General features: G+C 51.8%; 2 protein-coding genes and 1 long non-coding RNA gene across 3 annotated transcripts; all 3 read right to left on the bottom strand.

The window, feature by feature from the left end:
• Window positions 1–290: 290 nt before the first annotated feature.
• HOXA6 (homeobox A6) lies at window positions 291–3,826 on the bottom strand. Its single transcript, XM_042834266.1, has 2 exons — window positions 3,254–3,826; window positions 291–2,042 (listed from the first exon to the last, which is right to left on the bottom strand). The coding sequence occupies exons 1-2, from the start codon at window positions 3,687–3,689 to the stop codon at window positions 1,783–1,785; spliced, it is 696 nt and encodes a 231-aa protein (XP_042690200.1). The 5' UTR covers window positions 3,690–3,826; the 3' UTR covers window positions 291–1,782.
• Window positions 3,827–4,749: 923 nt separating this feature from the next.
• On the bottom strand, window positions 4,750–7,845 carry LOC122168717. Its single transcript, XR_006171328.1, has 2 exons — window positions 7,464–7,845; window positions 4,750–5,114 (listed from the first exon to the last, which is right to left on the bottom strand). It is a non-coding gene; the product is annotated as an uncharacterized LOC122168717 (long non-coding RNA).
• A 991-nt stretch (window positions 7,846–8,836) lies between these two features.
• Window positions 8,837–10,731, bottom strand: LOC122168718 (homeobox protein Hox-A7; the record flags this gene model as incomplete). The annotated part of the gene is made up of 1 exon (XM_042834267.1): window positions 8,837–10,731. A coding segment is annotated over one exon (333 nt), but the record flags the coding sequence as incomplete, so codon positions are not given.
• Between the last annotated feature and the right edge of the window lie 101 nt (window positions 10,732–10,832).

Below are 10,832 nucleotides of genomic sequence, written 5' to 3'. Positions count from 1 at the left end.
GGGGCGCGCCGCCGCCGCGCGCCGCCGCCACCGCCGCCTCCCGTCCGCCGGCCTCGAGCGCCACCCGCTGGCGGCGCGGGGGATGGCGGCGCGGAGCGGGGTCGGTGCGGGGTGACGGCCCCCGACGGCGACGCGGAACGGGAGCGGAGGCAGAGGGGCGCGGGCGGGCGGCGGGGCAGCCCAGGGGCAGCGAGGGGAGCGCCTCGCCGCCTCCGCGGGGTGATGCTCGTGCGAGGCGGGCAGCGATCGCCGCGTGCTCCGTCCCCGGCGCTGGCGGCGGTCACGTCCCTCGCACCATCCGCGTTACGATATGTGTTTTTTTGTACCGTTTTCCCGCGGCGGAGGTTTCGAGAGGCGAGCGGGTCCCGCCGCTCCGCAGCGGCAGGTAGCTCTGTGGGATGAGAGCTGTGCGGCGCTTCCCTAGCTAGCGGGCGGATCGCAGGCGGTCGGTGTCGGTGCTACTTTTCTGCCTCCCAGCAAAAAAAAAAAAAATACTATAAATCCTTTGGTGGCCATTTTGCAGTAGGATTTTGGAATCTAGCTTGTGAAATGTTGAGAGCGGTAGCCCAAATTGCGCTGCCTCCCGAACAAAAGAGCCTCGGTGCGCACACAAGTGGGTTTGTGCACAGCCTCACAGCACACTTACACGCAAACAATACAACATATAGAGATAGAACATACATATCAACCGCTGCAATTCTGTTCCTTACACAGAACCCGAAATGGAACCATGCTATCGCAGCTGTATCTCTTTAAAATATCTTTTTTTTTCCCTATTTTTTTTTTCTTTTTTTTTTTTTTTTTTCCCCAGTGCTAGGAAATGCGGATGTAAATTAAGGTACCACAAAGCGGGGAAAAATATCCCCGAGATAATACTATCGACTCTTTCCTTTTAGTTCAGAAGATGGTAAGGGACAACAAAATAAAATAAAAAAGAAAGAAAGATGGATCCGAACCCTCGAATCCCCAAGAAATGAAGTCCATAATTCAGTGCAGAGCTGAGCTCACTGAAATCTCAGTGCGAGCTCAAAGGGAACCACAGAAATTCGCCCCTTCAAAGCCTCTCCTCTCTCTCGTCCTAAAGTTTGTCACCGAGCTCTTACTCGGTTTCAGTAGTGCAGACTGGGGTCAGTTTAGTGGCATTTAGAAGTGTCCCTGCAATTCATTTTCGCATTATCAGCAAGCTTATACCCAAGTTTTTATACAACGATTTTTTTACAATGATTTTTTTCTGCTTTTTTTTCTACTTAAATATCCTACAGTCGTGTAAAACTTTTTTTTCCCCTCCCCTACGGACCATAAAATCCTGAACACATAGTATCGAGGCAGCCCGATGTAGCGGGAGCTGGTAAAAAGATAAACCCGAGATTTTCTACCATCTCTCATATTTCTACAGCATGAATGTTCACAATCACACACGCACGATAATAATAACCGTCCCCCATGGGTCGGTTCTCACACAGGCACTCCAAGGACACTCTCACGCACGCAGATAAATACCCAAATATTTTACAACCTGGGCCAGGTCTCTGAATGTTTTAAGCAACGCCATCTACTCGTGGCAGAAGCGGTTCTTATCTATGTACACGGCCGTAGCTCGAAAGCTCAGACTTGTGCATGTCTTAGAGCAAGTCCCGGCTGATCGCAGATGTACATCAGCCTGTGGGGATTAATAGGCTGTGACAAACCTATGCGATTTTAGTAGCAGAAGGAGCACAAGGTAAATAACAATATAACAGCGAGCGCTAAGGACGGGCCTGGTAGCATTTATTAAACACGGTTCTACTCCCCTGACTTTTCCTCTGTTTCGTCGCTGCCGGGCTGTGTGGAATTTATGAATTTGTTTTCCTTTTTCCATTTCATCCGCCTGTTTTGAAACCATATTTTAATCTGGCGCTCGGTAAGGCAGAGAGCGTTCGCAATCTCAATGCGTCGTCTTCGGGTTAAGTATCTGTTAAAATGGAACTCCTTCTCTAACTCTAGCGTTTGGTAGCGGGTGTAAGTCTGCCTCCCTCGTCTCCCATGAGCTCCATACACTGTACCTGCAGAAGTAAAGACAAAACGAGCGTGTTGGACAGGGCCCAGTGCTTTCAGACCACAAAGCCGTACCGCTTTTCGCGGGGGTGTGGGGGTGGGGGAGGGGGGGGGGGAGTGGGAGAGGAGGGGGCCTCTGGGGCTTTTTTGTCCCCCTTTCTTCCTGCCTGAACGGCTGAGGGTGCGGACGTGCTCATGGGGTGGCTGTGATACAAAGGGGCAGTAAGGTGGGGGCGGGAGGGGGGGAGAACTGTAGGTAGCACCCTACTCGGGTGCAGGGAAGCTGCGTGCACACACACACACATACACACACACGTGTGCAGGCAGGGCTGTGCGTGTGTGCACGTGTGTGTGCGTGTGTGTGCTGACACAAACACGCTCTATTGCTCTATAGCTACAGAGGAGCTGTAATTTAAGCATAATGATAGACATCAGCTAAAGATCATAGAACGGCCTTTGCCATTTGCTCCGGAATTTATTGCCCTCCAATGCAAAGCAGCATCAGAATGGTCCTGCTAAAAGTTTAACTTCCCCCTTCACCCCCCCCCCCCCCCCCCCCCAAAAAAAAAAAAAAAAAAAAAAAAGAAATACAACCCATAGTCCAACGACCATAAACGCGGGAGGGGTTCTCACTCCGGGACTCATTAGCAAATAATGCAAGCAAATGTGATAATGGGATTATCAAAAATAGGTGCCTCCCCGATAGGACCCCTCCTTTCTCCAGCACCACTCCTAGCCAGAACGGTTCGATCCCATGCAGTTCACTTTGTAAGGCAGAGAAAATCTGCGATGCCATGGGAGTGCGGCCCCGAAACGTGCTCTCAATATCCAATACTAATGAGCTGGGGGAGGGGGGCGATGAGGAATGTGCCACAAATGCATTGGACCCTCAGTGCAGAGGGCATATTCCTTGCATCGCTCTCTGACAATGAAGGAGCCGAGCTTTGGGGTGGCTTTAGAAGAGTGGGGAAAGGGCTTTGCTCCGTCCCTTCTATTGCCATTATTTTTTTGCCCATTTCATCAGGCTGGGCTCCCGGCCGCTGCTCCCAGGGTGCCAGTATGCCAGGTCCTATCCGAGCGGGTGCCTGCGGAACCATTGCCCCCCCGGCAGCCCGCAGTTTACCTAAAACAAACAACCAAAACAAACAAACAAAAAAAAAAAATCCGGGGGAAAGAAACTTTTGGTTCCCCTTCCCTTCGGCTGCGCTCAGTCACTTACCGGCACAGGAGTTCATCCGCTGCATCCAGGGGTAAACAGGGCTCGTGTACTTCCGGTCGGTGCCCTCGTCATTCACAATTTTGCTTTGCACGCCGTTGGATTTGTATTGTTGCTCGGAAGAAAAGTGCAGATAGTCCCCGTGTCCCCTCTGCTTGCCACTGCCGGAGGGAGAGGCGCTACTTATTTCCTTGTCTGAATAGAAACAGGAGGCTCCGTACTCATAGGAAGCCCGATTGCAAGCAATGACGGTGTTGGACTGTTGGTAGAAACAAGGTGAGGTGTAGGTCTTGTCCTGCAGGCTGTTCGCCCCGTACGAAGCCGGAAAATGCCTCAGAGCATCATAGCCCGCCGGGTACAGGGGGATCTGCCCGAGGAAGGAGTCCTGGCCAGCGGGCAGGCTCCCGGGGAAAGTGGGATTCACGAAATAGGAACTCATTTGCTCTCCCCTCTCCCGGACCGTGATTTGTTGTGTATTAGTACATCTGGCTATAACTATTAGTAGTCATCGAAGTGGTTTGTTTCTGGATGGCCGAGCGCCAAAAGCGACAGCAGAAAATAGGAGCAGCTGACGGCGGGGCGGCCAATGGGAGCGCGAGCGGCGCCCGCTCCCCCGGGGCCGCCGCCACCGCGCTGCGAAGTTACCGACAGCCCCGGCCCCGCCGCGCCGCCCCGCGCCGCCCCGCGCCCACGGCCCGCGGGGACCGACCGCGCCCCCGCCCGGCGGACCGCCCCTCGGGGATCCCGCCGTGAGAACGGCGGCGCGCGGGTGACAGCGGGGGACGCGGAGCCCCCTCCTTCGGTGGTCGGAGGGAGGAAGGGGGGCCGCGGGGGGGTAGTAGGAGAGAGGAGCCTCCCGTAAAAGTTGTCGCCGCGCAGCGCCGAGGAGGAGTGGGCGATCGCCGGGCCCCGGCCCTGGGGAGGGGGCGGGCGATGATGGATGCTGCCGAGGGAAAGTTTGGAGAGTGGAAGGGGCAGCGCGGCGCCGGAGGGGCTCTGCCGGTGGGAGAGAGACCGCACCCAGCCGCAGTCCCCACCTCGGCGCTGGGGCCGAGGCCGCCGGGCTGGAGGTGATGTGCTGAAATCCCCCCTCGGATGGGGCTTCCCGCCCAGGCGCGCCAGCTTTGTGTGAGGCTGCGCCTCCCGCGTGGGCCCGGTCCCGGGTGTTAATGAGCGCTCCGGCAGTTAACGGCGAGCTGTGGGCCCGAGCGGGGAAATGCGGCCTGCGGGGAGGGGGTGTTCCGCTCCAGTGTCCGAGAACGGGCTGAGAAGGGACGGGCGATCCCCCGCTCACAGCCCCGATACACCTCCACGTGTCGGCCATCCTCACTCCCCACCCCGGCCGCTGCCAGGCCGAAGGAACCCAACATCCGAAACCAACAACGAGCTGGCGGGACTATCCCTAATTAATAAAGGCCTGCTAACGAGTCAATAGAAGCCAATCGCTTTCGTCGTAGCTTTAAAATAATTCGATTAAACACAAATGTGTGTCTTTAAGAGAGAGGGGAAAAAAAAAAAAAAAAAAAGCCAACAACGCGAAACAAACATTTCCACGTTCATTTTTCAACATGGCAGTTACCAGTAGCGGAAATCTCACTCCCGGCCCAGGGCTGGGATAGTAATAGTGCTGATGAAATTCGCCGCGATGCGCACGGCGGAGCCGTAACCCCGCGGTTCCTGAGGAGGAGGGCACACCCCGAGCCGTGCGTGTTCCCGTTACAACACAGCCAATATCCTATTTTTAAACGCTCTCCGCCGGAAAGTGGTATTCGTGCGAGCCCCGTTTCCTAAAGCAGCTTTAACCCGAGAGTTCTGTTGTTGTCGGAGGACTATTTATCTCATTTCCGGGGGCTGATTACGATACCTATAAAACAGCAGCGAGTTAAAACGTCGCCCCACAATAGTTCGTATTGTTCGCGGCCTCAGCTGGACTTTCACATTCAGATGTTGATTGCCTCCAATTTTTTTTTTCAACTTCCTTAAACTCCCGGTGCCGGCCGACCCGCGGCCACACCTGGCAGAACGCCGGCTCTGAGCTGCGGGCTCATTGGGAAACGCGTGTTTCCCTTCCCCAGGAAAGTTTTGTGCTCTCTGCAAATAGGGCTATAAAAAGGGGGAACGGCAGCAGCCCAGCACCCAGCGCGGTGAGCACAAAGAGGTTTAAAACGAGAGGATTTCTCCCAACGTGGGGCAGAACGAAAACGCGCCATGAAACATCAATATTCGGGGCGAGCAGAGTGCAGCGGCCCTACTTTAAAAAGTTGTGCTCGGGCGGCCTTTGTGTGAATCCACCGCACGGAGACCAACGTTTAAAAAGTCTCGCAAGGCTCTCTTTTATTTACGTTTTGCAGCATTGCTTGTGCACTGATTTATTTCTCTCTCTCTCTTTTATTTATTTCTTTTGGTTTTTCCTTCTCTGCCTCGAGTTATCGCTCGCATCCAAACCGAACCGCCCACATCCCGGCCGCGGGCAGCGAAACCATTTCTTCGTTGCCCTCATAACATTCGAAGGCACTCAGCGCTCTCTGTGCGGCCGGGCCGCGGTCTGAGCCATTTCGGTGACAGCCGAACGCTCGGCGCTGCGCTCAGTGCCGCACTCATATCTGCACGTCCTCTGCGCTCCTCCCCCTGCCTTCGCGCACCCCGAATACCGGCACCCCGAGTTCTGCCTGCCCGGCCACATTCACTGTAGTTTTCCTGCAGGGAAGCAGAAGGCAGCCGCAGCATTTTGCCACAGAGCCCGCTCTTCAGCCCCCGGTATCTGCCGGCCGTGCGTTTGTTTGCAAAGCTCTCCGCATCCCGCGTACCCTTCTCTTCATCCACAGGTACAGGTGCGGGAACACTTCCCCTCCTCACCCCAAAATCCTCCTTCTCCTCGTGCACAAAACCTCTTAGAAACCATTCTGTGCTCGGCAGCGTTCCCTTCCCCCCGCCCCCGCTCCCAAGCCTTTAACCAAGAGCTCGAATCCAAGCGCTCCGGGCCGGCCAAGTGGCCGCTCTGACCCGAGGGACACTTGGAGGCAGCCCGGGGGGCACAGACCGAGGGCCGCCCTCGGTTCACGCACAAGCACACACACACACACCGAGGGCACAGCGAAGGGAGGGAGCAGCGCGATATCGGCCCACGGGAGCGATGCTCCGTAGAGGTGCGGTAGGCAGGATTTCATTGTTAAAAATATATCTCTTTTTTAATATTTTTTTTTTTTGATGGGGGGAGGCTGGGGTTAAGCCCCTGCGCGGTGCCGGCAGCAGCGGCGCAGTCTCCCGGCGCTGGCCCGCGCCCTGTGCCCGCCTCCGCTGCTCGGCCACGCCGTGGCAGCACTGAGCACCGCCGCCCGCAATAAATAATCCGCCGCTCGCCGCAGCCCCACTCCGCCGGGTACCGCAATGCAATACAAATGCGAGGCTTCGGCGGCACAAACAGCGCTGCGAGCCGCTCATCCGTGATGGCTGTCACCGAGGGGCGGCGGCGGGGGCCCGAGAGCTTTCCCCGGGGGTTGGGGGTTAGAGGGCCCGCGCCCTCTCCCCGCTCACAGCGAGGGGAGAATGAGTTCGGCTCCGCGATCCCCGCACCGCTCCGCGCAGCCGGGCTGAGCTCTGCCGCCGCCCGAGCGCTGCGCCACGGCTCCGCGGCGACCATCCAAGAGACACAACCAAAGGCACAGCCGCGTTCAGGGCAGAACCTTCCGCCGGACACAGCAGCGTCGCGCCGTGATTCCACCCCCCTCCTTCCCCCCTCCAAAACAGCCTTAAAATGATTACAGATAAATCACATCTAAATTTCATCTGCCGCGATGGAGCTTAAAGTTAATGCTGCGAAAGAAAAATATTGCTTTTATACACATATATAAATCATCCCCCCCCCCCTCGCCCCCCCTCCCCCCCCGTCTGCAAAAAATAATAACAGTAATCCTCCCAGACTGATGCTGTAAACCTGAATTCTTAGAAAATATTCGGAATGCCATAGCGACCCCCTGGCAAACGCCAACAGAAATAAACTTGGTGAAAAATCCACGCTTCCCGAATAAATAATAGCAAATCTGCGTTTTATTCAGCATCTCCGCATGCACAGGTTAAACCGAAAGGAGCCGAGCTGCGACCGCGTCTATTTCTGGCCGCTCACATTCCCATTCGCTTTAATTGCACACGTCTAATATCTCCCCGTATTAAAGCATGTTTCCCTGCTTACGGCAGTGTCATATACATTTCTCACCTTTTAGGTTCTGGCTCACAGGAGCCCCTGCGACTTTGACAGCTGTCGCTTTGGCTGCACAGGAGACGAATCGCCCTCCTTTTGGTGCCAGAAGAAGCAGGAAATTAGCCAGGTTGCAAGTTGAAAATCTGCCACGCCAGTGCTTTGAATCCAATATGCCACACCTTCCAGCGGGGGAACTGGAAATTGCCATCCCGGATCTGTGTTCTAGGCGGCTGCTTATGCCGAACCTCCGCACACTTTGTTCACTATTGCCTTACAAAGAGCAAATGAAATGGGGATTGAAAGCCAGAGAGATCCGAAGCAGGACAGAGCTCAGCAAAAGAATGCGGCTCTATTCTCGCAAGGGAAATTATAAAAAAGTTCATGTTCACGGTTACCATCCACATGACCGACAACGACCAATGGAAAAACCGAACAACTCATAAAGTTGTATTGCAAAGTTGTAAATTTTCATAAACAACAACGGATTTATGGCCTTTTCCTCATCACTAAGAAGAGGCAGGTCTTAGAGAGGCGCCATCTTACCACAGACGCAGCCCCGGAGTTTTTTTTTTTTTTTTTTTTGTTTTTTTTTTTTTTACCAGACCTGGAGTTCGCACTAATTTTATTAAAATTGCAATTAGTCCATCGGCGGGGACCGAGCGCGGCGGTGAAGGGGAACTTCAGCTCAGACGATGCTCCCGTTCTGCTCTGCGTTCGGCCGACCGAATAAAGGCGCTTTTCGGGTTTCTTAAAAAAAATATTTTTTTGCTTTATTTTTTAATTTTTAATTTCCGATTTTTGATTTCTGACTTTTTTTTTTTTTTTCTTTCGTCATTGAAAACACTTTCTCGCCTCGACGTCGCGTGCTACACAGCAGAATGGATCTCATTCCTAAAGCGGGGCTGTTTTTCCCCTTTTTTTAGCCCCATTCCCGTGCCCCCCGGCCCCGGAAAGCCGCCCGCCCGCAGCCGAGCGTTCACCTCGGGAAGTTTCGCCCCTCACTTTTTGCTCCTTCCTAAATCTGGTTTCCCTACGTGCCAATGGGGCTCTGTCACGGTCGCCTGGGCCGGGCTCGGGCTTTCTAGAGGAGCCCGAAGCACGGTGGAAGGAAGCCCGGCCATAAAGAAGCTTTCCGCTTTATTAATCAACCGCGCTGGAAGAAATAAATTAATTTTAAAAGAGAGAGAGAGAGAAAAAAAAAAAGAACCACGAAGTCGAGATAGAGAAATTGACTGATCGCTGGCCATTCGTCACCTCGGATTATTTTATTCCTTTCGATCATGGGGGAAAAATAATAATAATAATGTTGTCGAAATTCTTCATTTGCGCGTGTGAATTATTTTTTATTCTCCCTTCGAACTGTTTCCCTAATAAAAATAAAAGCACAATGAATTGTCAACAAGCATCTTTATTTTCCGTGTGACATAAAACACATTTATCGTGGGGGATACTTGAACACGGGATCACTTCCAAAGAGAGTTCACAGACATTTTTTTTTTTTCACTTCCAATACTTACACGGCATATCCAAATGTTCACAACGAACACATCGAAACACATTGTAACATACAATTGTTTGAATAAACTTTAGCCAAACCTTCGAGACGGGTTTATACAGAGATCTGAACGATACGTCATGCGACAAAGTTTCCCAATCAATTACATACTTCCCAATTTATGACATGGTCTTACAAATGAGCTCCAAGACAAATATAAATGACAAAAAAAAAAAAAAAAAAAAAAATCGTTCAAATATACAATATCTGCTATCTTAGGAAAATTCACGGTATTACATATTAACACGTTGGGATCATCAGGACAAACAGATATTTGAAAGGCGATTACATGGTCATTTAAATTCGCTTTGCCAAGAACACTTTCAGCTATATTGAGTAAGATCAACCCAGGATAAGGAAACGGCCTTGAGCAGAGGCAGCCTAAGGTAGAAGCCCACGGTAGATACTAAACCGCTTTGTACAATATTGGCGTGTGCGTTCGCTCCCTCACTCCAGAGAGTAAAGGTTCGTGGACAGAGATATATTGCAGCATATGGTTTTCATTAATAATTGCTTTGGAATAAATATATTATTTTAAATTTAAATATATTCAGCCTTTACGGTACCAAATTCTATACCAAAGCTATCGATGCGTGCTTTTCGAACGACTGCGTTTATGTTTCTAAAAGCGTTTTGCAATTCACATTAGTACGTTATCTTCTTCTGACTACTAAAATACAGCATACTTTCGAAGATAGGTAGGCGGAGCAAGATATATAGGTAGTCTGAAAAATAGGTAGTACGACTCATTGCTGTGGATTGTAGTGGTTTGTGGCACATCTTTTTTTTTCCCCCCTCGCTTGCTGTTTTACCTTTTGTTAGTGTAGCTGTTAGTTATGGTACTTTCCTAACAATAATTAAAAGAAAAGATAAAGGAAAAAAAAAATAATACAAAAAAAGAAAAGTGCAGAGCTACTTATTCAAAATTAGGTAGTTTTCCTCAATACGAGCCTAATGCACTTTTCCCCTTACGACGTGATTGGGACTATTTAGTCAGGTAGTTACTTCGGAAGGTCACGGTGTACTTTATGTGCGAGCAGCAGTCCTCCCACCGAAACGTCCCCAAGAGAAACCCACCCGAGCGTGGGTGAACGAAAACTCAAATGATTGTAGGATGCTCTCAGGATATGCTACCACGGGGCGGGTTTGGGGAGGACGGGAGAGGGGAGAGAGGGCTGGAAGTCCAACCCAAGAGACGTTTTCATATTTGCAAACGCTCGCTTGCAAGACAGAACTAAAGGGAACTGATTAACTTTTTTTTTTTTTTCTTTTCTTTTTTAATAAAAACAGTGAATGTCTCTTTCTTTTTTTTTTCCTTTCTCTCTTTAAAGGGAGCTTTTACAGCTGTCACGTGTGTACGTTATTCTAAGAGATTGCTTCCTCGAATGGGACTCCCTAATCCTCCTCTTCTTCATCTTCTTCCACTTTCTCCACAGACGCTGCTGCTGACGTGGGCTCGTTGGGAGCCGGAGTGCTGGAGCTCTCCTCCTTGTGCTCCTTCTTCCACTTCATCCGCCGGTTCTGGAACCAGATCTTGATCTGCCGCTCCGTCAGGCAGAGGGCATGGGCGATCTCTATCCGCCGCCGCCGAGTCAGATAGCGATTGAAGTGGAATTCCTTCTCCAGCTCCAGGGTCTGGTAGCGGGTGTAGGTCTGGCGCCCTCGCTTCCTATCGGGACCTGAAGGCAGGCAGGCAGGCACACACGCCCAGCAGTTAGGCAGGAAGAGAAGAGGAAAGTTTTATCTTTTTTATTTCATCCCCATTTTTTTTCCAACGTAAAAAACAAACACCAAAACAAAACCGGCCCAAGCGAGAGTGAATAATCCCC

The sequence above is a fragment of the Centrocercus urophasianus genome, unplaced genomic scaffold (genome assembly GCF_019232065.1).
Source record: "Centrocercus urophasianus isolate 14NV4802_14NV808 unplaced genomic scaffold, USGS_Curo_1.0 seq_441, whole genome shotgun sequence".
Classification (NCBI taxonomy): Eukaryota; Metazoa; Chordata; class Aves; order Galliformes; family Phasianidae; genus Centrocercus; species Centrocercus urophasianus.
Note: the sequence above shows the minus strand (reverse complement) of the source record. Positions and strands in the feature narration are given on the sequence as shown.

What these genes read in the sequence shown, in the direction of transcription:
- HOXA6 (XM_042834266.1), bottom strand. Translation starts at nt 3,689, where the DNA reads ATGAGTTCCTATTTCGTGAATCCCACTTTCCCCGGGAGCCTGCCCGCT. An exon ending in GCGGATGAACTCCTGTGCCG is followed by an intron (nt 2,043 to 3,253) that starts GTAAGTGACTGA and finishes TTACTTCTGCAG; the next exon opens with GTACAGTGTATGGAGCTCAT.